General features: G+C 52.5%; 1 protein-coding gene across 1 annotated transcript in view; it reads right to left on the bottom strand.

Moving 5' to 3' along the window:
• The window catches only part of DNHD1 (dynein heavy chain domain 1), a 214348-nt gene that overhangs the window by 107646 nt on the left and 79752 nt on the right, over positions 1-26950 (bottom strand). Inside the window, 4 exon segments of the mRNA XM_050924629.1 lie at positions 2832-2923; positions 14676-14874; positions 19078-19205; positions 19483-19759. Coding sequence (XP_050780586.1) covers positions 2832-2923; positions 14676-14874; positions 19078-19205; positions 19483-19759 — 696 coding nt within the window.

The following is a 26950-nucleotide window of genomic DNA, read 5'->3' as shown; positions in this document are numbered from 1 at the left end:
GGTTCTTTGGGAGTAGGAGCAACCTGAATATTGCTGTGACCTTTGGTGTAAAGGACCATCTATCACAAAGGGACTGGGGTGGCCAGACCCAGGGGCCCGTCTGTGACTCCGTGTCAAGGCTGTTATAGTGCCTGTGGAGTTCATACTTGATAAGTTGTTTGTTCTCTGGTTCCTAACACTCGCCCTGAGGTTGGAACCGACACTATGGAGTCACTGCAGTTAGCTTAAAATCCTCTTGAGATACTAGCAAAATGAAAAGAGTGTTACTATCATGATAGGACATGATGACTGGTTTTTTTTCAAATATAGAACATTTATTTAACATGTCTGCCTATTATTATTGATAATTCTACCATTTCCATCTAGTAATGGACAAATATCATTGTTTGGATATTTTTTGTTCCTAATATACTTTAAAACTCATCTGCTGGCCATAGATTTCTCCTTATTCCCCTTGGTTTTCCTTATTGATTTTCTACAATTTCTAGCTTCAGATTTATATTCACTAATAGCAACTTCCCCTTTCTTCCATTTGTTTTTATATATAATTTTTACAACTGCCTTCATTCCCCTTCAGACCCACCCCCTGCCCAAAAACAAGACTCCCTGCAGGTTCAGAGCCTCTTAGCCAGCTGTGTACACTAGGGTCACAGGAGGTCCTGCCCCCTGTCAGGACTGAAAACTAGTTAAAAGACAGGGAACAAAGGGTAGGAATAAATGGTGAATTCTCAGAATGCAGAGGGGTAACTAGTGGTGTTCCCCAAGGGTCAGTCCTAGGACCAATCCTATTCAGCTTATTCATAAATGATCTGGAGAAAAGGGTAAACGGTGAGGTGGCAAATATCAGAGGGTAGCCATGTTAGTCTGGATCTGTAAAAGCAGTAAAGAATCCTGTGGCACCTTATAGACTAACAGACGTTTTGGAGCATGAGCTTTCGTGGGTGAATACCCACTTCGTCGGATGCATGTAGCGGAAATTTCCAGGGGCAGGCATATATATGCAAGCAAGAAGCAGGCTAGAGATAACGAGGTTAGTTCAATCAGGGAGGATGAGGCCCTGTTCTAGCAGTTGAGGTGTGAAACCAAGGGAGGAGAGCTGTAGACAATGGATCGTGTGATGTGCCCGGGATGGAAGCTGGAGGCATGAAGGTAGGCATAGTGGTCGGTAGGTTTTCGATATAGGGTGGTGTTAATGTGACCATCACTTATTTGCACCGTGGTGTCAAGAAAGTGGACCTCCCGTGTAGATTGGTCCAGGCTGAGGTTGATGGTGGGGTGGAAGCTGTTGAAATCGTGGTGGAATTTTTCCAGAGTCTCCTTCCCATGGGTCCAGATGATGAAGATGTCATCAATGTAGCGTAGGTAGAGAAGGGGCGTGAGTGGATGAGAGCTGAGGAAGCGTTGTTCCAGGTCAGCCATAAAAATGTTGGCATATTGTGGGGCCATGCGGGTGCCCATAGCGGTGCCACTGATCTGGAGATATATATTGTCATCAAATTTGAAATAATTGTGTGTGAGGATAAAGGCAAAGTTTGAGGCAGCAAAGTTTGCAGATGATACTAAACTGCTCAAGATAGTTAAGACCAAAGCAGACTGTGAAGAACTTCAAAAAGAACTCACAAAACTAAGTTACTGGGCAACAAAATGGCAAATGAAATTGAATGTGGAGAAATGTAAAGTAATGCACATCGGAAAAAATAACTCCAACTATACATACAATATGATGGAGGCTAATTTAGCTACAACTAATGTAGAAAAAGGTCTTGGAGTCATCGTGGACAGTTCTCTGAAGACGTCCATGCAGTGTGCAGCGGCGGTCAAAAAAGAAAACAGGATGTTAGGAATCATTGAAAAAGGGATAAAGAATAAGGCGGAGAATATCTTATTGCCCTTATATAAATCTATGGTACACCCCACATCATGAATACTGCGTACAGATGTGTCTCCTCATCTCAAAAAGATATACTGGCACTAGAAAAGGTTCAGAGAAGGGCAACTAAAATGATTAGGGGTTTGGAGAGGGTCCCATATGAGGAGAGATTAAAGAGGCTAGGACTTTTCAGTTTGGAAAAGAGGAGACTACGGGGGGATATGATAGAGGTATGTAAAATCATGAGTGGTGTGAAGAAAGTGAATAAGGAAAAGTTATTTACTTGTTCCCATAATATAAGAACTAGGGGCCACCAAATGAAATTAATGGGCAGCAGGTTTAAAACAAATAAAAGGAAGTTCTTCTTCACACAGCGCACAGTCAACCTGTGGAACTCCTTACCTGAGGAGGTTGTGAAGGCTAGGACTAAAACAGGGTTTAAAAGAGAATTGGATAAATTCATGGTGGGTAAGTCCATTAATGGCTATTAGCCAGGATGGGTAAGGAATGGTGTCCCTAGCGTCTGTTTGTCAGAGGATGGAGATGGATGGCAGGAGAGAGATCACTTGATCATTGCCCGTTAGGTTCACTCCCTCTGGGGCACCTGGCATTGGTCACTGTTGGTAGACAGGATACCGGGCTAGATGGACCTTTGGTCTGACCCAGTACAGCCGCTCTTATGACTATACAGGGGAAACTTGCGCTTTGACCCATCCCCTCAACTCCAAGCTTTCAGCCACTCAGCTTCTGGGCTGGGGCGCCCCTTCAGGAGCCCAGCCTGCCCATGTCGAACGCAGGCTGTCTCTGCTCCTGACCTCCCAACATCAAGAGTCACACTGCACACTGAGCCTGCCCATGGATCTAGTCCCGCAGTGATGGGTGCCAGCATCCTCCCCCTCCATAGCCGTTTGGCCACCGCTGAGCCCCCGTCCATCCCCAGGGCAGCATGGGCTTCGCTCACCTTGAGGATGGTGTCGCTGTGCTCCAGTAACGGGTAGGACAGCAGCTGGCCCAGCGTGAACTGCAGGTTGACAGGGCACTTCACTCCCATTGCTGCAAGAGAACACAAGGAGGTTACTGTCAGCACCTCAGTGTCCAGATCCTCTCGCAGAGGCTGCAGGGAGTCCTGGAATCCAGCAGGCACAGGCAAAGCTGGGGGTCCCAGGCCCCAGTCTTCTTCATAGATTTCAAGGCCTGAAGGGACCATTAGCTCCTGTACAGAAAGTGACTCTTGTGTTCAGTGGGTACCTAATGGCTGAGCCAGAGTCAGGCTTTTAGAAAGAGCCTCTCCAAATCCCAGCAATGGGAAAACTGCCCCATCCCTGGGGGAACTGCTCCGTGCTCACTCCACACCTGATTTCCAGGCTGAAGTTGTCTAGCTCTGCCTTTGCCTGGGAGACTACAAAGCCCTCAGAAACCTCTCCTCATGTAGGTACTTGTAGACCAGGACGCTTTCACCTAGCCAGACTGAGCTCCTGGAGTCTCTCTCCAGAAGGCAGGTTTTCCAGACCTTGAGTCGCTGTCACTCTTTTCAGACCCCTTTCCAATTTGCCAACAGTTCTGGACACCAGAACGGGACACAACATCCAGTGCTGGTCCCACTAATGCCATCTCCCTGCTCCTCGACATTCCCGTTCAGCCCGCCAGGGTGCAGGTGCCCTCGCAGCTAAAGGAGCTCCAGGGGGCTCCACCAGGACCCCGCAAGCTTTTTCAGAGTTCTTGCTTCCCAGGGCATGGTCCCTGGTCATTAACTGTGAGCTACATTCTTTGTTCCTAGCCGAGGGATGGCTGGTGTCTGGCTGTATTAAATCCTGCGGTGGAAACGAGCCCCCTTACCCAGAGATCAAGGTCGCTTGGGGGAACTGGCCAGTTCCCAGCACTATTTACCACTCACCACTTTTTGTGTCAGCTACAAACTTTGCCAGCAATGATTTTATGTATTCTACCAGCTCATTGTGGGGCTGTGGACTAGCACTGGGCTCAGACCTGCTCCCTGCAGGACCCACTAGAAACCCCCTGTGATGATGCTGCCCGTGGTCACTCCATTAGGGTGAACTGCAAACAGGACTCGGGGTCCCTATCACACACAGCTGCTCTCACATGGTCAGGCACAATGTCTAGGAACTCTTCCGAAGTTATTAAATCCAGCAGTTTTTCAAAACTCCCATGAGCCTTTGCTCCCACAACCCACTTTTTGACAAAACCCATCAAAAGTACAATCATTAGACATCTTAAACTTTCTAAACTTAACCCTGTAAGAATCAGGAGTCACCTTGAACCGCCTTAACACTGAATCTTTAAACCGCCCATAATCCAAGGCTTCTTGTTCCCCCAAATCATTAAATACCTCCCTGGCTTTTCCAGTCAGTCTGGTCAGCAGGACAGGCATTCGCTGATCATCGGGGATCTGGTACAGATGGCAGAGGGGTTCAAAGGTAGACAAAAACTCCTCTATATCCTCAGTATCGTTGTAAATGGGACACATTCTCTCCCAGTTTTTCTCGTGGAGGTGGGGAAGCGGAGCACCAGGCGGTGGTGACTTTCTCTGCTCTTCCATTACTCGTAGCTGAAGTCTGTCCATCTCCTGTTGCATCTGGTGAGCTTTCTCCTCAGCAGCGAGCAGTTCTCTATGAGCCTCCTTTTCGATATCAGCTATCTTTTGCTTTTCCAGCAATTGAAGATCTGCTCAATTCTGTTCATGCTCCAGTTGCAGTTTATTTTCTGCCTTTTGCATTCTACTTGCTTCTTGATTTGTAGCTTTCTTTCTAAAGCTTATCCCCACAAATCTTCCAGGGCTTTTTTGTCGAGGGCCTCATATGCTCTTTGCTCACCCATTGCAACTGCTCTTTAACCAACCAAACTCTCAATACCAAAATTCCAGTTTGGATAGAGTGGGGTTCTGACCCAAAGCTTCATTGACCTGGCTCTGTGGATCCCAGCACGCCGCCGCCACTGTAACGATGCTGCCCAGCTGAGGTCACTCAATTAGGGGGCAGACAAACCCCAAAAGCTGGTAGATATTCCAATACTTAGGGTATGTCTACACTATGGGATTATTCCAATATTACAGAAACCAGTTTTTGGAAACAGATTTTTATAAAGTCGAGCACATGCGGCCAAACTAAGCTCATTAATTCGGCGGTGTGCATCCATGTACCGAGACTAGCGTCAATTTCCGGAGTGATGCACTGTGGGTAGCTTTCCCATAGCTATCCTATAGTTCCCGCAGTCTCCCCCTCCCATTGGAATTCTAGGTTGAGATCACAATGCATAATGGTGCAAAAACAGTGTCGCGGGTGATTCTGGGTAAATGTTGTCACTCATTCCTTCCTCCGTGAAAGCAACGGCAGACCATCATTTCGCACCCTTTTCTCTGGATTGCCTGGGCAGATGCCATAGCACGGCAACCATGGAGCCCGTTCAGCCTTTTTTCACTGTCACCGTATGTCTATTGGATGCTGCTGAGAGACGCGGTGCTGCAGCGCTACACAGCAGCATCCCCTGGCCTTTGCAAGTTAGCAAAGAGTTACCAGCTCTCCTGTACCGTCTGCTGCTTTGCAAGTTGACAATGACAGTTACCAGTCCTTTTGTACCGTCTGCTGCTGTCATGGGTGCTCCTGGCTGGCCTCAGTGAGGTTGGCCAAGGGCGCCCAGACAAAAATGGGAATGACTCCCCAGGTCATTCCCTTCTTTTAGTTTTGTCTAATGGAGAGTCAGTCCTGCCAAGAATATCAGGCAAGTCTACTAAAGAACCAGAGAGGCAAACGGCCGCTCTGGGTCAGAGCCCCAGACATCCCACAGAAATGATGAGCTGCATGTATCAGAGGGTAGCCGTGTTAGTCTGGATCTGTAAAAGCAGCAAAGAATCCTGTGGCACCTTATAGACTAACAGACGTTTTGGAGCATGAGCTTTCGTGGGTGAATACCCACTTCCTCAGATGCATGTAATGGAAATATCCAGGGGCAGGTATATATATGTGTGCTAGCATTCTAGGGGATGCCCCTGCAACAACCCCACCCATTGCTTCCCTCCTCCCTCACCCCTCTTGGGCTACCATGGCAGTGTCCCCGCATTTGTGTGATGAAGTAATAAAGGATGCAGGAATAAGAAACAACACTGATTTTATTGCCTCTGCAAGCAGAGATAAAAGGGCCAGGGGAGTGGGGGGAAGAGGCAGCCTCCAGTAGCTATGATATTCCAGGCAGGACTGAATCTCCATTAGACAAAGCTTAAAGAAGGGATGATCAGGAGTCATTCCCATTTTTGCCCAGGCTCCCCTGGCCGACCTCACTGAGGCCAGCCAGGAGCACTCACGGGATGATGATGACAGATATCAGTCATATTGTACCGTCTGCCATCAGGAAGGGACGGGAATGCTGCTGTGTAGCGCTGCAGCACCGCGTCTGCCAGCAGCATCCAGTAGACATATGGTGACATTGAAAAAAGGTGAGAAACGACTTTTTTCCCTTTTCTTTCACCCATGACAATGTTTTTGACCCTTCAGGCTTTGGGAGCTCAGCCAAGAATGCAAATAGTTTTCAGAGAGTGCAGGAACTGTGGGATAGCTGGAGTCCTCAGTCCCCCCTCCCTCCCTCCATGAGCATCCATTTGATTCTTTGGCTTTCCATTACGCTTGTCTCAGCTCCTTAAGTTTCACGCAGCACTGTGTTGAGTCCCTATTGTGGCCTCTGTCCATCATAGCCTTGGAGTTTTTTTCAAATGCTTTGTCATTTCGTCTTTTGGAACGGAGTTCTGATAGAACAGATTCATCTCCCTGTACAGAGATCAGCTTCAGTATCTCTTTTTGGATTCTGGGATTGCATGGTCACCTGTGCTGATCAGCGCTCCACACTGGGCAAACAGGAAATGAAATTCAAAAGTTCGCGGGGCTTTTCCTGTCTACCTGGCCAGTGCATCCAAGTTCAGATTGCTGTCAAGAGAGGACACAATGGTGCCCTGTGGGATAGCGCCCAGAGGCCAATACCATCGAATTGCGGCCACACTAACCCTAATCTGAAATGGCAATACCGATTTCAGCACTACTCCCATCGTTGGGGAGGAGAACAGATGTCGATATTAAGAGCCCTTTATATCGATATAAAGGGCTTCGTTGTGTGGATGGGTGCAGGGTTAATGCGATTTAATGCTGCTAAATTCGATATAAATTCGTAGTGTAGACCAGACCTTAGATTTACCAAGTCAGCCCAAAACAGCCTGTGTGTTACCTCATTGGTTACTCAGAAGTCCAAACAACGCAGCTCCCTTAAAGTGCCCAGCCTCAGGCCTCCATCCAGATACACACATCAGGTATGACGATGATTACTGAGAATCTTATCTCATCATATAAAAGAAAAGGTTCTCCCAGTCCCAAAGTATCAGCCCTATAATTTAGATCTTACCCAAAACACATGCTTATAGTCAATTCTTGTTAACTAAACTAAAATTTATTAAAAAAGAAAAGAGAGAGAGAGTTGGTTAAAAGATCAATATACAGACAGACTTGAAGTCAATTCTGAGGTTCAGATACATGCCAGAGATAGTTTGTAGTTGCCAAAAGTCCTTTTAGAAATAGTCCAGAGGTTATAGTCCAATGTCCATATTCAGGGTGGCTCCAGTCAGTGACTGGGGATCTCAATCCTTATGGCTTAAGGTTTCCCCCTCTTGAAACCCAAAGCGGATTTGAGATGAAGCAGGATCATGTCCCAAGGTTTTTATACATCTCCAGCAGCCTTTTGCCCTGAGAAAACAATAGACTTAACTCTCCTTCTCCCAAACATCATGGCAATTAGCACAGGGTAATTTACCCATTAAGAGTTCAGATACTGGTTACTACAACCTTCAGAGAGACACATAGAAGACGGTTACTCACCTTTGTAACTGTTGTTCTTCGAGATGTGTTGCTCATATCCATTCCAGTTAGGTGTGTGCGCCGCGCGTGCACATTCGTCGGAAAACTTTTACCCTAGCAACTCAGTGGGCCGGCAGGTCGCCCCCTAGAGTGGCGCCGTCATGGTGCTCGATATATACCCCTGCCAGCCCACCCGCTCCTCAGTTCCTTCTTGCCAGCTACTCCGACAGTGGGGAAGGAGGGCGGGTGTGGAATGGATATAAGCAACACATCTCGAAGAACAACAGTTACAAAGGTGAGTAACCGTCTTTTCTTCTTTGAGTGATTGCTCACATCCATTCCAGTTAGGTGAATCCCAAGCCTTACGTAGGCGGTGGGGTCGGAGTGAAATGTGGCAGAATGAAAACTGCTGAGCCAGAGGCTACAGCATCTCTTGACTGTTGAACCAGGGCATACTGCGAAGCAAAGGTATGGACCGAGGACCAATGGAGCTGCGCTACAGATCTCGTGGGTAGGAACACGAGCCAGCAAGGCGGCAGATGAAGCCTGAGCCCTGGTAGAATGCACGGTGATGTGGTTTGGGGAAATATGAGCCAAATCATAACAAGTGCGGATGTACGCCATCACCCAAGATGAGATCCTCTGAGAGGAAAACAAGCAAGCCTTCCCTTTGGTCTGCTACTGTGACAGAGCTGGGGCACCTTACGAAATGGTTCTGTCAGCGCAATATAAATGCGGGCACTCTACAGATGTCCAGGGAGTGCAACTGTTGCGTCCATTGCGTTGAGCTGTGGGTAACATGAAAGGCCGAAACCACCTTAGGGAGGAAAGCCGGGTGTGGTCATAACTGCACCTTGTCTTTGTGAAACCTAGTGTACGGCGGAACCACCGTAAGACCTCTGAGCTCGGAGACTCGTCTGGCCGATGTAACAGCTACGAGGAAAGTTGTCGTCCAAGACAGGTATAGCAGAGGGCCGGTCGCGAACAGCTCAAATGGGGGAGACATAAGTCTGGTTAAAACTAGGTTGAGGTCCCAGGTTGGGGCTGGGCGGCGCACCCGAGGGTGCAAGCGCTCCAAGCCCTTGAGGGACCTCGAACCCATAGAGTGTGAGAACACGGAACGTCCACCTTAGCCTGGCTGGAAGGTAGAGATGGCTGCCAAGTGTACCCTCAGCGATGATACCACCAGGTCCTGCCGCTGAAGGCCAGAGGCAGGCCAAACAGAGGGGATCGAGACCTCAGTAGGAGCAAGATCGAGCGTATTGCACCTGTAGAAGAAATGCTTCCACTCGGCCAGGTACGTTGACCAGGTGGAAGGCTTCCTGCCACTCCGGCTCAGTTACGCAGCAGCCACACCGTGAGGCGAAGAGGCTGCAGGTCCGGGTGACGAAGCCTGTCGTGGCCCTGAGTGATGAGGTCTGGGTGGGGTGGCAGGGTAATTGGGTTGGTTATTGACAGGCCGAGCAACGTGGTATATCAGTGCTGCCTGGACCACGCTGGAGTGATCATGATGATGCGCGCTCTGCCCCTGCGGAGTTTGAGTAGGACCTAATGAACCAGTGGGAACAGTGGGAAGGCATAAAGGAGTTGGCCTTTCCACGGCATCAGGAACGCGTCCAAGATCGATCCCGAGGAGAGACCTTGGAAGGAGCAGAACATCTGGCATTTTCTGCTCTCGCGGTGAGCGAACAGGTCTATGTGAGGAAAAATCTCCACTTCTGGAAAGCAGAACGCCTCACATGGGGCAGAGTGACCACTCGTAAGACAGGAAAGACCTGCTGAGTCAAAGCGTCAAGGCGTTCCGAACACCTGGGAGAAAGGATGTCACCAGCTCCATCGAGTGGGCCATGCAAAATTCCCAGAAATGGATGGCCTCCTGACAAAAGGGGGGAGGACCATGTCCCTCCCTGGTTATTTATGAAGCATATGGCCGTTGTGTTGGCTGTAAACACCGAGATACCACGGCCTTGCAGCTGCCGCTGGAACCCCTGGCACACCAGGCGGACTACTCTCATTTTTGGGGCATTGATGTGGAATGCCAGCTCCCGAGAAGACCAAAGGCCTTAAGCTCGGAGGTGACCATGAGCACTCGAGCAGAGAGATGATGCGTCCGTCGTCAGGGGCAGTGAGGGCTGGGGCGGATGGAACCGCATCCCTGCCCACACCAGGGAGGGAGTTAGCCACCACTCTAGGGAGCCTAAGGTGCTCGAGGGAACGGTGACTACCATGACCATTGGCTCCCTGTCCGGACGGTACGCCGAGGTGAGCCGGACTTGGAGAGGACGGAGGCGGAGCTTGGCGTGTTTGGTTACAAACTTGCGGGCAGCCATGGACCCAGGAGACTGAGACAAGTGCGAGCCGAGGTCGTTGGGAAAGTCTGCAGACCTCGGATGATTGTTGCCATCGCCTAAAACTGCGGCTGTGATAAGCAGGCTCCGGCTAGGTCGGAGACCAGGATAGCCCCTAGGAAGTCCAACCTCTGCGTGGGAACCAGAATGGATTGCTCTATAGTAATCATCAGGCCTAGACCTGTGAATAAGACTGTGACGATGCCCACGTGCTGAGTGGTTTGTGTCTCGGAGTCTCCTTGGATAAGCGAATCGTCCAGATATGGAAAAACGCATATCCGACATCAGCGAAGGTAGGCGGCGACTATGGCCATATACTTGGTCAATACCTGTGGGGCTGCAGAAAGGCCAAACAGTAGGACTGTAAACCAGAAGTACTGACGGTTGGCTAGAAAGCGGAGGTATCTCCTGTGCAGAGGGAAGATGGGGTTGTGAAAGTACGCGTCCTTCATATCGAGGGCGGCATAGCAGTCCCCAGGAGGCAAGGATGGGATAATGGTTCCCAGGGATACCATGCGGAACTTCAACCTTATCCTAAACTGGTTGAGTCCACGCAGGACTAGGAAGGTCTGAGACCTCCGTTCGAGTGGGGGACTAGGGCATAACGGGAGTAAACCCCCTTGCCCCTTTCGTCCATCGGCGTCTGCACCTCTTGTACGAGGAATTGCTCGTGAGAGGGGTCCCTGAAGGGGGACAGAGTTGGAACAAATTAGAGGTGGTACCCATGCTCCACCGTGCGCAGGACCCAGCGATCTGAAATTAACTGGGGCCACGCCAGGAGAAAGCGGGATTGGGATCCCAGCCTGTGACTGGTACACCGCCCTCAGCCGCACCTTGGAAGGTTCGTCTTTGGTCCCAGTGGTAATTGCGAGGGACCTTGACCTTGGCTCTTTAGGGGTCCTGACGTTTGTCTGCGACCACCTTGGCCTCGCCATTTGCCAAAGTCCTGTCTCTGGCTAGGCACAGAGTATGGCGGCTGGGGACAGAAAGGCCTGCGTTTGGTCGCTGGCATATGCATGCTGAGAGAGCGCATTAGGACCCTATTGTCCATCAGGCTTCGCAGCCTGGGGCTATCTTTGCCGCGAAGAGGCCTTTACCAACAAAGGGTAAGTCCTGAATGGCATACTGCAGCTCCGGCCGGAGGTTTGAAACCTGAAGCCATGAGATGCACCTCATGGCGACATCAAAGGCCAGAGTCCTGGCTGCTGAGTCTGCTGCGTCCAACGAGGCCTGGAGGGACGCTCTGGGTACCTTTTTCCCCCGTCCTCCAAGACGGCAGCGAACTCTTGGCGGGAGCTTTGAGGGAGAAACTCCATAAACTCAAGTACCTTCACCCAGTTGCTATAATTATAGCAGCTAAGCAAGGCTTGTTGCTTTGCTACCCAGAGCTGCAGGGCCTCTGCAGAGTACACCTGGCGGCCAAGTAGGTTCATTCGCCAAGCCTCCTTCGGTTTTGGGGCTGGCGCCCGCTGGCCATGCCACTACCTCTCCTTAACAGACTGAAAGACTAGTGAGCAGAGAGGAGAGCGGACAGACGAGTAGTCGTACCCCTTAGAGGGCACCATACCGGGTCCTCTACCTCTGGGACCTCCTCCACCTCAGGTTGTCGGGGGGCGTATCAGAATCGTGGTCCTGAGCATAAGATCTGCGCATGTGGGATGACACGGATGCGTGTCTGGATGGCCATGGAGGTACTAAAAAAAGGCAAGGGCAGAGTCTCTGACTCTATCGGACCTTGCCCAACTCGGCATCAGGGACCGGCACCGGGAGGCGTACCGGTACCTGGAACGAGATCCAGACCTGCAACCAGAACGGTGCCGGGAGGTCGACCGAGATCTCGAGGCTCGGGGAAAGGCTATGGGAGTCACGGTACCTGTCGCGGTGCCGGGAGTCGGAACGGTGCCGATAGTAGTGGGTCGGCGAACGGGATACCGACCGGTGCGGCGAGTGCGACCAGTACCGATGAGGAAAACAGCACCGGGACTGCAAGTGGTGTCGGGTGTGCCGACGGGACCCGGAGCGTCTGCGGGACCGTGATCATGAACGGTGCCGCTCTGCTGTGCTGACAGAGGACGGTCATATGAAGAGACTGTATTACCCCACCGGTGGTGCCGGGGTCAGGCAGCATCGACTCTGTCATGGCAATGAGATCCCTCGCCGTTGGTAATGTCTCCGGCGTGGAGGGAACAGCAGGCTCAACCACAGTGCATACTGGGGAGCTGTCAGGCACCAGATTCGACGGCTCTCGTGGGACCGGGATCGACGGTACCGAGGTCGTCAGAGCTTCGGTAGGTGTCGGTGCCGGGCAATCCGACTTAGACGAGCTCTCTGGCTGCGGTGCAGTTGGCACGGAAGCAGCAGGAGCAGTAAGCTCAACCACGGCGCGTGCCAGGGAGCCGTCAGGCACCGGATTCGACGGCCCTTGTGGGACCGGGATCGACGGTGCCGATGTCGTCGGTGCCTCAGCAGGTGTCGGTGCTGGGCGATCTGACTTAGACGAGCTCTCTGGCTGTGGTGCAGTTGGCACAAAAGCAGTGGAAGCAGTAAGCTCTACCACGGCACGTGCTGGGGAGCTGTCAGGCACTGGATTCAATGGCTCTGGGGGACTGGAATCGATGGTGCCGATGTCATCGGTGCCTCTGCAGGTGTCGGTGCGGGGCAATCCGACTTAGACGAGCTCTCTGGCTGCGATGCAGGTGGCACGGAAGCAGCAGGAGCAGGGGGCTCAACCACGGCGCGTGCCGGGGAGCCGTCAGGCACCAGCAGGAATTGTAGGCTTTCTCGACCTCGGAGGAAGGGAGTGGTGCCGAGTCGACTTCGGTGCCGGCGACGGCCAGTGCCGAAAGGCCTTGGCAGTACCGGCGGGGTCCGGTGCCGAGGAGGCGCTTCTGCCAGCCGCTTGATCATCGCTCGGTGCCAAAGGTGGAGGGGTAAGTGAAAGTCCCGCTCCTTCTTGTTCTCGGCTTCAAAGCCCTGCAAATGGGGCACTTAGCTGTCAAGTGTGATTCCCTGAGGCACTTCAAACAGGAGTCGTGTGGATCTCCCTTCGGCATCGGCTTCTGGCAGGCCGAGCCCATTTTAAAACCCGGTGAGCCGTGCATGGGCTCCAGCACCGGGTGCGGGGAAGGGGCTACTTCCTGAACCCCGCTAACTATTACTAAACTAACTATGTTAGCAAAGAAAAAACGTATAACTATACAAATATATATATAAAAGGATTATAACTGCATAACTATATACGAGAACTACGAGTAGCTAGGGAAGTGGAGGTCAGCTAAGCCGCGCTCCACTGTTCCAACGACCGACACGGGTGGTAAGAAGGAACTGAGGAGCGGGTGGGCCGGCAGGAGTATATATCGAGCACCATGACGGCGCCAATCTAGGGGGCGACCTGCCGGCCCACTGAGTTGCTAGGGTAAAAGTTTTCCGATGAATGTGCACGCGCGGCACACACACCTAACTGGAATGGATATGAGCAATCACTTGAAGAAGAACCAATAATACTATTTCACGCAAGTGTCTTCCTAAATGTTAATATTCCTCTTTTGATCTTTGAATCAAAGCCATAGCGATAGACAAGACTTGTTTGCTGACATCCCAAGACCTGAGCAAACACCTTCCCTTCTATCTCTAACAATGCGGCTGCATTTCAAAGCTCTGTTCATTGAGTATCTTCCTAACCCGTCCTTAAGGTTCACCCATGGGTCAGGTCAGTCGTTGAGGTGAGTTAATTAACTCTTTCTGGCCTTGTCACCTTTCAGTGAGATGTTATATTACACTCAGAAAGTCACACACACACACACCCCCCGCCCCCAACACATCAATGCCCCTAGCTCTGACACAGCACTCTTCATCAATCCATGGGGGGGGGGAGGGGAGGAGTGATGGCAGGGCTATCCCCACTGTACAGATGGGACCAAGACCCAGAGAAGCTAAGTGACTTGCCCAAGGTCACACAAAAATCCATGGCAGAGTAGGGAACTGACCCCAAGTCTCCAGCTGGTGTTGTGACCACGGCACCATGCTTCTCATTGTCATGAGATAATGCGTCCCCATTCCTGAGTCCCTTCTGGGCTCTCTCCGGTAGCTAGCTTTTAATCCATTTCATGGGCCACACTGATTTGGTATAGTGCCAGTTTTTAATCAGCATGTCATGCAGAACTGAGGCAAAGAGCCAACAGTCTTTTACATCAGCCCAGGTCCCTGTGCCCCGCAGACCTGCCATTGGGTCGCCTTTGCCTGCCAAGTTCTGGTGCATGAAGCCGTGCTCTGGGCACTGATGCTTCTCCAGCAGGACAGACCCTTTCACTTCCTGGGCCATGCCTGAACCAACTTCCCTCGTGTCCAGGTTACTCTACCATAAACCCCAGGAGCTCTCCCCAGACTGATCGTCCCTCGCCCCTTTCAGAGCCAGTAGGGCAGATATGGTTCCTTCCGTTTCTCCCAGAGCTCTGCCTCTCCAGCCCTGCTGGGGCTGCCTGGAGCTCCCTCCACTTTGTCAAGGCCTTTCTGGGCCTGAAGGTGCCGGAGCAGAAGCAGGGCCCCAGGGATACAAGTCTCCACAGAACTCTATGGATTTCCCTTCCCATCGCTCCCTGCAAGGCTCACCCGTGAAGAACTCCCTCCAGCAGCTACTCTTCATGAGTGGGCTGGCCAGCTTCTCAAGTAGGGGCAGAAACTGCTGCAAACTAGTGATCATGTGCACACACGCCTGCAGGATGGGGTGATCGGTAGGCAGGGACTCTTCCATGTGGGATGCTTCCCTCTGCCACTCAGCCATCTTCTCTGTGGCCAGGGGGGTGTTGAACTGGTAGAACAGAAAGACCAGTGAGTGCTCAGATAGCCCTGGATGGGGGTGCATCCCTCAGGCAAACCCATTCACACTCAGAAAAGTCCTATGGAATAGCAGGAGTGGCTGCAGGTGGGAATCAGCAGAGCTGTGAATGTGTGGGAGGAGGCCAAATTTGGGATAACAAGGGAGATTGTAGGTCAGGATTGGGGGCACCGGCAGAGCTGGGGTGGGCTGGAATAGCTCTGGGCCAGGAGTGAAGGGCACCAGCAGAGCTGTGAGGGTGCCCAGGGTTGGCGTAGCAGGGGGCTGTGGGTCAGCAGGGAGGGGCACCGGCAGAGCTGGGGGGGAGCCCAGGGTTGGGGTAGCAGGGGGATGTGGGTCGGGAGTGAGGGGCACCGGCAGAGCTGGGGAGAGCCCAGGGCTGGGACAGCGGGGGCTGCGGGTTGGGATTGGTGGGGTGTGATGAAGTGTTTTGCATGAGCACTGTGTGTCTTAGTTTTCCCTGTGTGCTGTGTGTGTAACGAGGTGGCGGGAGAGGGCCAGGGGTGACCTCGCCTAGCAGCCTTGTGGAACAGTGACCCAGAGGCTATCATGGAAGCCAGCCAGTGGGAACAAAGGATGGAAGAAAGCAGGCCCAGGTGACCTGTTTTTGGACCAAAGACAAAAGGCGGAGGAGGAACTGTGTGTGTGGGCGGAATATAGGGGGCTCGGCTGGAAGGAGGGGGCGGCTGAACTGGGGACGAGGAACAGCCTGGGCCCATGGGGACTGGGACAGATCCAGATGGCTGGGGTTGAGACTGGCCAGTCCCTAGGCCCCTGAGAACTGTCTGGGCTGTGTTCAGACACACAATAAACCTCCTGTTTGACGCTGGCTGAGGGTCCCTGCAGGCTAGAGATCGGGGGCATTGCTCCCTCTGGGGGTGGGGTCCCAGGGGCCCAGAGCGAGGGGACTCTCTGAGGGGCCCAAGGCAGGGCCAGGCATGCGGGAGGCTCAGATGTACAGTCCCAGGAGGCAGGGGGCTGGAGAGAGAGAGCCACCCTCGCAGGGGACTGTCACACTGAAAGGGGTACCTCCCAGGGGCCATACGGAGCCAAGAGAGCCTGGGGCCAAGGAGCCTGTGACGGGGGCACAGTAGGGTAAAGATAAGGCCTTCGTCTGTAGCCATATTGCAAGGCATAAAGCCTAAGGCCGTCGGCTGCAGCCAGGTTAAAAAAAGCGGCAGCTATTAGCTGAGAAGCAGAGAGTCACGTCCCCACAGTCCATCTAAATGACATTGAAACCCTGGACTATCCGGCTGTTAAGAAGCAGACTCCGTCCTAATGGCTCCCACTAGCACAAGACAGGTTGGTAAAGAAAACATCGTTTGATAGCGTCTGTCTGGCAAGAAATCACTTCTCAGTGGTTGTGAAACCCACATTTCTTCCTGGTTTTGTCATTATGCTCCCTGACACAAACTGTGGGGGAGTCAGGGCCCTGCACCCCCCATTCCTGTGACTCACTGGGTGTCACGGAGTGTGGGGGAGTCAGTGTCCTGCACCCCCCACTTCCTGCCATTCACCGGGTGTCACGGAGTGTGGGGGAGTCAGGGCCCTGCACCCCCACTTCCTGCGATTCACTGGGTGTCACGGAGTGTGGGGGAGTCAGGGCCCTGCACCCCCCATTCCTGTGACTCACCGGGTGTCACGGAGTGTGGGGGAGTCAGGGCCCGGCACCCCCACTTTCTGCGATTCACCGGGTGTCACGGAGTGTGGGGAAGTCAGGGCCCTGCACCCCTGTCACGGAGTCACCGGGCGATGCTCTGGAACTGCTCCCCACCAAGCCAGGCAGGACTTTGGGGAGCCTCTTCTCCCTTGGAGCAGACTTGTTCAGGGCAAGAAGCTCCCACGGCTTCACCTCCTGGGTCTCTCCTTGGAGCATTCAGCATCCTCTGCCCCTCCGTGCGCTTCCCACAGCGAGTCCACCCCAGCGGGGTCCTGGGGAAGCCACAGAGTCCTGCACCCCCACTTTGCAGTCAGACGTGACTCTCAGCCAGCCAGTAACACAGAGGTTTATTAGATGACAGGAACAGAGTCTAAAACAGAGCTTGTAGGTACAGAGAACCGGACCCCTCGGCTGGGTCCATTCTGGGGGGCAGTGAGCCAGACCCCCAGGTCTGCCCTCCACCTTTGACCCCAGCCAGCTACAGACTAACAACCCCCCCCCCCAGCTCCTCCTCTCTCCTCAGCCCCTTTCCCGGGCCAGGAGGTCACCTGATCCCTTTGTCTCCAACACCTTCAGCTGGCACCTTTGCAGGGGAGGGGCCCAGGCCATCAGTTGCTAGGAGACAGAGTGTCAGGCATTTAGGTGCACTGGCCCTTTGCTCTGCCAGATACTTCAGAACTGCCATGGGGACACTGAGGCACCAACACAGTATTCAGAGAACACATTAAGAACTTTCCCAGTTCGTCACAACCCCCCATTCCTGTGACTCACCGGGTGTCACAGAGTGTGGGGGAGTCAGGGCCCTGCACCCCCCATTCCTGTGACTCACCGGGTGTCACGGAGTGTGGGGGAGTCAGGGCCCGGCACCCCCACTTCCTGCCATTCACCGGGTGTCACGGAGTATGGGGGAGTCAGGGCCCTGCACCCCCACTTCCTGCCATTCACCGGGTGTCACGGAGTATGGGGGAGTCAGGGCCCTGCACCCCCATTCCTGCGATTCACCGGGTGTCACGGAGTGTCGGGGAGTCAGGGCCCTGCACCCCCCACTTCCTGCCATTCACCAGGACTCTCAGCCAGCCAGGAAAACAGAGGTTTATTAGACGACAGGAACACAGTCCAAACCAGAGCTTGTAGGTACAGAAACCAGGATCCCTGAGTCAGGTCCATCTTGGGGAGCCCCAGGGAGCCCACACCCAGGTCCTGGGCCTTCTCCCATCTCCCCAGCCAGCTCCAAACTAAAAACCCCTCAGCTGTCTCCCCCAGCTTTTGTCCAGTTTCCGGGGCAGAGTTGTCACCTGGCCCCAGGCCCTTCCTGGCTCAGGTTACGAAGGGCAGCCGCGATTGTTTACATGCTGGCCATCAAGTATCATCCCTCAGTCACCCTCTTATTTCCCAACCCCATCTTGTACTGGTGCAGTACCCCAGGGAAACGGAGGCACGCCCTATGTTAGCAGAAGACAGTAAACTAGTAACACTTCCACACAACATTCCCAAGTCAATCCTCCTCTCTCCCTACTGTGTCACATCCCTCCCCCCCTCGAGACTGAACTGAGCGGGGTCACTCTGCCCAGTGATCTGGGGAAGTTCAGGGCCCCCCCTCCAGGATAACGCATCCGCTATCAGGTTGGCACTTCCCTTCACATGGACCACGTCCATGTCATAGTCCTGCAGGAGCAGGTTCCACCTCAGCAGCTTGGTGGGTTAGAAGTGAGGGGCAACTGCAGAGCTGGGGGGGACGAGAGCAGGTCTGGACTAGCCGGCGGCTGCGGGTCAGGAGTGAGGGGCAGCGGCAGCACTGGGGGCAGCCCAGGGCTGGGCTAGCAGGGGCTGTGGGTCAGGAGTGAGAGAGGGAGTCCAGGGCTGGGCTAGGAGGGGCTGCGGGTCGGCAGTGTGGGGCACAGGTCGTGCGGGGGGGTGGGCAGGGCTGGGCTAGCAGGGGCTGTGGGTCGGGAGTGAGAGAAGGAGCCCAGGGCTGGGCTAGCAGGGGCTGCGGGTCAGGAGTGAGGGAGTGAGCCCAAGGCTGGGCTGGCAGGGGCTGCGGGTCGGGAGTGAGAGAAGGAGCCCAGGGCTGGGCTAGCAGGGGCTGTGGGTCGGGAGTGAGAGAAGGAGTCCAGGGCTGGGCTAGGAGGGGCTGCGGGTTGGCAGTGTGGGGCACAGGCTGTGCGGGGGGGTGGGCAGGGCTGGGCTAGCAGGGGCTGCGGGTCCTGAGTGAGGGAAGGAGCCCAGGGCTGGGCTAGGAGGGGCTGCGGGTCGGGAGTGTTGGGCACAGGCCGTGTGGGTGGGGTGGGGGTGGGCAGGGCTGGGCTAGCAGGGGTTGCGTGTCGGTAGAGAGGGAGCCCAGGGCTGGGCTAGGAGGGGCTGCGGGTCCGGAGTGAGAGAAGGAGCCCAGGGCTGGGCTAGCAGGGGCTGCGGGTTAGGAGTGAGGGAGGGGGCCCAGGGCTGGGCTAGGAGGGGCTGCGTGTCGGTAGAGAGGGAGCCCAGGGCTGGGCAAGCTGTGAGGAGGCGCCGGTCATTACCTTGCTGAAGGCGAGGCACCTCCATTCAGTGATCTGCTCAGAGATGGTGCGGAGCAGCCTCCAGACGTGCTCATGGGCTTCAATGAGCCCCCGGCTCCTGGCCACAAAGGAGAAGTCTGTCCGCTCCCCTGGGAAGAGCAAGGGCATGACGTTCACTCCGGAGGACTCTCACCCACCCCCCAGCCAGGCAGCAGCACAGGGTGACCCAGCATTCCCGCTGCTGTTCACTTTGCAGGCTATCCCCCAGGTTGGAGGAGCCCCCTGGGACACAGGGAGGTGAGGGGAGTCACGGGGCATTTCCCTGGGGATGCAAGGGTGTGTGCTCTAGGAAGTAACTGGGACAAGGAGAGAGCCCTGGGGTTGTCTCCCCAGCAGATGCAGGATGGGGCCCCGTTGCTTTCATGCCTGTGAGGATCCTCTGGGAGCGGCACAGCTCAGCTACACGGGTGGCCATGGCCTGGAAGCGGCGGTGCAGCTCTCGCAGCTCTTGCTCCATTGCACGTGGGCTCTGGGAGGGGTCCAGGAACTGCCCTGTGGTGGCCGTGGTCAGCAACTCCTGCAGCTCCTGTCTGGCTCTCTGCAGTGAGTCGACAAGCTCAGCAATGATGCTGAGACGCCGTGAGACAATGAAGTCTGAGGCCTCCTGCTGCTGGTACACGAAGGCCTCCCAGGTGTCCAGGAGCTGGGGACAGAGGCAGACCCCAGTCAGGGGCACAGCAGACACATGCAGACACTACCCAGTGCTCTGGCGAGGCTTTAATTTCTACTATGAAGACTAGAAAGATACTGTGCTTTGGAAAGGCTGTTTTGGCTCCCAACAGGAAGTCCTGCAGGGCAGCAGAATCCAGTGTGGCCTGCTGAGCAATCACAGCTGGTAAAGGGGGTTGTCCCCCTGCGAACAGGGCCTACAGAGTGAAAGAATCACAGGATTCCAGCCTGGAAAGGGCAAGGCTCGGAACTGACAACTGGAGGGGCTCTCAACTGTCAAGGGTGAACTGCTCCAGCCCCCAGCAAAGGGAGGCCCCAGCCTTCCTTCTGCCCCCTACAGGCCACAGCATGGAGATGCTCTGGAAGAATTTCCACAACACTAAGGCCATGTCTATGCTAAAAACTGCTCAACAAAGTCATGTCGGTGTAGACCTGCCGAAGTCAGTATATTGCTTGGGCACGTGCATACTTCGCTGCTCATGTTGGGACTGCGTGTACTCACCAGCAGTGCTTGTGGCAATGCGAAGTGTGGTGCACCACGTGTAGGTATCTCAGTGTGCCGTGGGCTGCAGTCTGGCACAATGCCTTTCAGGAAATGTTCACAATGTGTTGTGGGATGGAAATGACTCACTCAGGGATCTCTGGGAGCTAGACTTCAAGTTCCTGGCAGTCAATTTTCTCCATCTCATAATGCCATCCATAGCCCAGCACTTGTGCACCGTGCTGTTGTCAATCCAGGAGGCATGATTCTCCTGTATTTGCAGACCTATGGGAAGTATCACAGTGGGGGACCTGAGGGTTTCTTCAAGGACAGTGGCTAAGAGAGAGCATGAAAAACAATTCATGGTCGTTGCTTTCACAGGACAACCGCAGACGGCGGTGTGATGCTTCTGGGCCCGAGACATGAGCACTGACTGAAGGAATTACAGTGTAACGCAAGTTTGGGATGCTGAACAGGGCTGCAAACTTTTGGATACAAAAGGCCACATTCCTTGCTCTCTGTGGTTTCCAAACGTGGTGGGGTGCTAGATGGCATGCACACCCCAGTTTTGGCACCAGCCCACCTCCCCACATAGAACATTAACAGACCTTGGTGGATCACCATGGATGCTTCTCTGACATCAATGTGCGCTGGTCAGGGAAGGTGCAAGACATTCATGTCACAGATCCACAGGATCGGTGCTTCTGTCTCCGAGAAGACCCCTTCTGTGTCCCAGACCCCAGGGGTCTCTCTCAGCCTCCAGGGTGAGTCACACAGCTTCACCACCTTCTTAGAGCAGACTTCTCGCCCTTCGCCACTCCTGCTTCACCCCCTGAGCTCCATTCAGTGAGTCCAACTGAGACAGACTAGTGAGAAATCCTTGTGCATTCTTCAGGGATTAACGCACCTCACCCAGCATTTGCAGTGGCACTCACACAGCGTTGTCAAAACAGTCGGACTTATTTGTTGACTGGCATACAGCACAGGGAGTCCTTAGGGTAGTCTAGAGAACTGAAGGTTAAAGTATTGTCCATTCTGGCTAGCCCAGAGCCCAGTCACATTGCTGGGAACCCATTAGTTCAAGCTCTGTCTGATCTCCTTCATCAGTCTCCAGGTGAGAGCCACCTCCTTCCAGTTGCCCACTCTTATCCTCCACCTCATACCTTCCCAGCCTTGATCTCAAGCTAGGAAATGTTGTTCAGCTTCCTTAAGGAGAGGTGGGGTAGGTCCATCTCCCTCTGGAGAGTTGGTTGCTAGAGGTAAATGCCCTGGTGACTGGATTTGCCATTGTCTTCCGGATGTTCCACTGATATGGAGAATATGGCCCAGGCAGCTGGTGACACCCAGATCTACGTGTCTAACCCCACGTCCAGACTAACCCGCTGTATCGTCGGGTTAAAATCGATTGCTCGGGGATCGATATATCGCGTCTAGTCTGGACGCGATGTATCGATCCCCGAGCGCGCTTACATCGATTCCGGAACTTCATCAACCCGAACGGAGTTCCGGAATCGACACGGAGAGCCGCGGATATCGATCCCGCGCCGTCTGCAAGGGTGAGTAACTCGATCTTAGAAATTCGACTTCAGCTACGTTATTCACGTAGCTGAAGTTGCGTATCTAAGATCGATTTTCCTCCCCTAGTCTGGACGTGGCCTCAGTCTGCCGGAGAGCAAACAGTTCTCTTCCACTCACTGGGTAGCAATGCTGCATGCAGGGGAAACTGAGGAACAACCAAGAACATAGAAGTGTTCAGAAAGCTGCAAGTGTAACTCACACACCTCCTGGGTGTGGTGTTTTCTGAGACAGAGAGAGAGCAAGATCTGCTCTGCAACCTTAGCTAACAGGCAATTGACTTTTAGCTCACGCAGTAAGCTCCAGAGATCCCAGGTTCGATCCTGCCCGCTGACGACTGGGATATGTTGGTGTTCCACAAGCAGGGACATTCCTTCCCAGCCAGCAGGTTACCATTGGCAATACTGAAATGCCAACAGTGATTCTAGGACACCCAGTTGTTAGCCAGTCCATACAGGTCAGGCCTTATATTAATGCCTGAGCGCTGGGAAGTTATGTTAGCTGAATGCATTCTGCTCTCCCTACAGTTCTGTTCAGCCACGTCACGCATCCCACAACACCTTGCATTAGCTTTGTGGATAGGAAAACTGTCAGGATCAGGACATACCATAGCAGCAGGCAGGGATTATGCTCAGTGGCCAGTACTGGAATGTCCGAGAGGAAAAAAGACAAGATATATGATTGCTCTACGTTGGTACGAACCTAGGAGGTGCCTTTCCACCTGTAGTACTGTGAGGAAGTGGGACTGTTCTTAATGTTCCCTCTGAATACTGTGTGGGGGCCTCAGTTTCTGGCCAACCCTCTGTTGCCTAGCAACTAATGGCCAGGCCCTTCTCATGATCATCACCTCTTTGCCAGGGTTGAGCTGCAGACTCCTCCGCCCCTGGGACTGCTCCTGCAATCCCCAGGGGAACCCTGCTACTGCAAAATCCTTCTCTCTCCCAGGGTTGAGCGACAAGCTCCTCCGCCCCTAAGACTGCTCGCTGCAGTCCTCAGGGGGGCCCCGTTACTCCAACAGTCCTCGCTGGTCACACACTCCCAGAGGTTAACCGCCCCTTGAAACCGTCCCTCTCTGAGCCTTCGGCACGCCTGGTCCTCATTATCTCCCCTTTGTTTTACTGCTCCCCAGTCACTTACTGCAAGCAGCGACATTCATGGGGTGCAGTACATCCCACTGCTACCAGTTGTCACGGAGCGCACGGAGGGGCAGAGGATGCTGAATGCTCCAAGGAGAGACCCAGGAGGTGAAGCCGTGTGAGCTTCTTGCCCTGAATAAGTCTGCTCCAAGGGAGAGGAGGCTCCCCAAAGTCCTAACTGGCTTTGTGGGGAGCAGATCCAGAGCATCACCCAGGGACTCCGTGATAAGTACCTGGAATGCATGTGTTCAGAGTGAAGAGAGAAGGGGCACACCATGTACCAGAAATACAAGGAAGAAAGTTCAATCTAGTTTCACATGATGCACACAAGACCTTTCTACTTGTAAACAGGATGGGTATAAGAAGGGTAGCTTCAGGAGTGTAACTTGAAAGCAAACCTTCTGCACAAGGTGAATTTAACAATGCTGCATGAGACCATTTCATGGACACTGGTATCGTATTGAATCTTCCTTCCTGTATTATCTACAGTGCTACAGCTGCACTGCTGTAGCAGTTCAAATGAAGACACTTGGTAGAGTGATGGGGAAAGGTTCTCCCATTGGTGTAGTTAATCCCCCTCCCTGAAAGGTAGGAGGGGAGGGATAGCTCAGTGGTTTGCGCATTGGCCTGCTAAACTCAGGCTTGTGAGTTCAATCCTTGAGGGAACCATTTAGGGATCTGGGAATTGGTCCTGCTTTGAGTAGGGGGTTGGACTAGATGATCCCCTGAGGTCCCTTCCAACCCTAATAATCTAAGATTATACTATTATGTTATTGACATTTAGCAATAAAAGCTGACTGACACTAGTTTTCTGGTCTCTTGACTATATTTCATACTGTGCGCTCAACACTAGACTACATATTTTATCCTCAGAGCCTACCTCTTGCTCCCCTGGCCATGAAGCAATGAACTTGCCAGCTGGCCAGCACCAAGGAAAGATTCAACGACCCGCTCAGTAGGAGCAGAATGACAGTTGAATGTGCTTTTGGTACGTTAGAGGGATGCTACTGGGATTTACTCACTAGACTGGATCTCAGTGAGAAAAATATCCCAATCGTTACAGCTGCCTGCTGTGTCCTGCGAGGCAAAGAGGGATACGCTGCAGACAGGAGGGAAGTGGAGCAGCTGTAGGCGGAGTATGAACAAAGCCCAGTGTGGAGCTGTCTGGCTGGAAGAGCACTTCCAAACCAGCCACAGCAGTGGGCCTGGAGCCCTGGGTGCTGCTGAGCAATGTGCTGTGGCTGCTGAATACTTATAAATAGGAATGGGCATTTTCCTGAATCTACAGATTATGGGGTGCAGCTAGTACTACCATTGTGCATCCCGCAATCTTTGCTGTGAACTAAGAAAGATGATTTGATTCTCCAAAAATAGAATTTTAATAAGTGGGGGGAAAAGGGCAAAAAAATGATGTGAAAAAAACACGGGCAATCTAATACAAACGTTTAACATCAATTGGAAAGGTAATAATAAAAACTTTTCTATCTAGTTGAGAGCACCAATGTAATCTGTTGTGGCTACACACCCCAACCGCGGTTCTCACAGGTCAGTGTATGGGAAGCTGTGGGGTTTTTTGCTGTCCCCTGGTATGGAGTTGTAGGGGAAAGGATATGGCCCATGATGCCACATGGTGTGTTGGGGGACGCAGGGAGCAGTCACCATGGAGTTCTCTAAGGACTGCAAAGGCTGGAGAATCCAGGATTTATGGACCTGTAAGTCAACCAAAGTTGGCAGCATTTGGATTTGCTGCCTCAAAAGACACACTGTGTCCCAGTGGATCTCCCTCTCCTTGTCCTGCTGGGACTCCGAGGCCTTTTTCCGTTTTCTCTTTCTCCATGCTGTCGGTCATTCACAGTCTGGTGGAGCACTGGCTTGCAGGATCTCTTGATGGATCACTTAATAAATTGCCCTGTTCTGTTTATTCCCTCTGAAGGGTCTGGCACCAGCCACTGTCGGCAGACAGGATACTAAGCTAGCTGGACCATTGGTTTGACCCAGTATGGAGGTTCTTACATTATCTCTCTGAACACATCCTCCCTAGTCCTCCTCTTTTTCCTCCTCATTAGGTCAGGTGTTCTGTAAGTGTATAGGGCGAACCCCTCAAGGCCACCATGTCAGAAGTCGCTAATAAAAAACTCCTTTCCCTTATTCCCATAAACAGTTTGAATAAGAAATGCTTATTGACACACTGATTTTGGAGAGCCTCGGCAGAGCACCGCTCTCCAGTCCTACAGGCCCACTGGGGGTGAGAGGAGGATGGCTGCTCTTTTGCAAGAAGCTCTAACATCTTGGTCCCTATTCCATGGGTGTGAGTCTAGATTCACAGATTCCAAGGCCAGAAAGGACCATTGTGACCATCTAGGGCAATGGCATGGAATACTGGCACAGGTGGTTTTAGCAGTTCTCTCACCTCGAGGGGCACAAAAAGCACAGCTGCTACTGGTTTCCCAAGCTGCCCTGGTCTATATACCAGTAGCCTGGTTTACTGCAATGGTGCCAGCCGAACTGTTTGCAGAGTGGCATGGGAAAGTGTCCTAGAGTGAAGGATGAAATAAGGCAGCCACCCCTAGAAGTTTTTAGGAGAGGATTGCAGAGTATCTACATGAAAACTTCATCAAGATCTCTCAGGAGGATGAAAGGGACATCCTTACGCACATGGCACCCCTCCCATTGCCTAACCCAACTTAGCTTAATGCCAACTCTGCTCCTTCCTCTCACATGAGTCGCAGGGTCCTGTCAGCTGGCACTGATGGTGATACTGGGAAACTGGAGTGTCTAAGGGAATTGCTTGTGTGACTTGTGGTTAGCCAGTGGGGTGAGACCAAAGTCCCCTTTGTCTGGCTGGTTTGGTTTGCCTTAGAGGTGGAAAAACATCTAGAACATGTTTCCCTACTTTACTTGAGAGAAAGTTACGTGGGACTGTACCAAAAGCCTCAGCCAAATCAAAATATATCGCATCTGCTGCCGCAAAGGGATTGTACCCTATCCAGTAGGCCAATAACATTATCAAAGAAGGAAATTAGGTTGATTTGGCATGATTTCTTCTTGACAAATCCATGCTGGCTATCCCTTACAACCTTATCATTCTCTAGGTGATCACAATAATAATAATAACCTTTCCAGGTATCCAAGTTAGACTAACAGGTCTATAATTCGTCAGGTGCTCTTTGTTCCTCCTTTTAAAGTTAGGTACTATGTTTGCCCTTCTCCAGTCCTCTGGGACCTCATCCCTCCTCCATGAGTTCTCAAAGATAATTGTTAATGGTTCCAAGATTGCTTCAGTCATTTCCTTAAGTACTCTAGGATGAATTTCATCAGGCCCTGATGGCTTGAATACATCTAAACATTCTTTAACTTGTTCTTTCTCTATTTTGGCTTGTGTTCCTTCCTCCTTGTTGTTAATATTAATTGTGTTAAGTGTCTGGACACCATTAATCTTTTAAGTGAAGACTGAAACATGGAGACCTGGGAGAAGTGTGGGAATCTGTGGGGAGAATGGGCCATTACAGCAGGGATAAGGGAGACACAAGGCAGATTTGGGAGTGGGGGGGAATCAAATCAGTATCTTAGATGTTTATTTACTAATGTGAGAAGTATGGGGAATAAGCAGGAAGAACTTGAAATGCTAGTAAATAAACACAACTATGACATATTTCAGAGTGGCAGCCGTGTTCAGCAAAACCAACGAGGAGTAATTGAGGCACCTTAGAGACTAACAAATTTATTAGTTGGCATCATAGAGACTTGGTGGCATAATACGCATGACTGGAATATTGGTATAGAAGGATACAGCTTGCTCAGGAAGGACAGGCAGGGAAAAAAGGGAGGATGTTTTTATATATATATATATATATATATATATATATATATTACCTTATATATCAAATATGTCTATACTTGGATTGAGGTTGAGACGGAAATAGGAGACAGACTTGTTGAAAGTCTCTGGATAAGGATAAAAGGAGTAAAAAAC

Source organism: Gopherus flavomarginatus, chromosome 1 (genome assembly GCF_025201925.1).
Source record: "Gopherus flavomarginatus isolate rGopFla2 chromosome 1, rGopFla2.mat.asm, whole genome shotgun sequence".
Taxonomy (NCBI): domain Eukaryota; kingdom Metazoa; phylum Chordata; order Testudines; family Testudinidae; genus Gopherus; species Gopherus flavomarginatus.
Note: the sequence above shows the minus strand (reverse complement) of the source record. Positions and strands in the feature narration are given on the sequence as shown.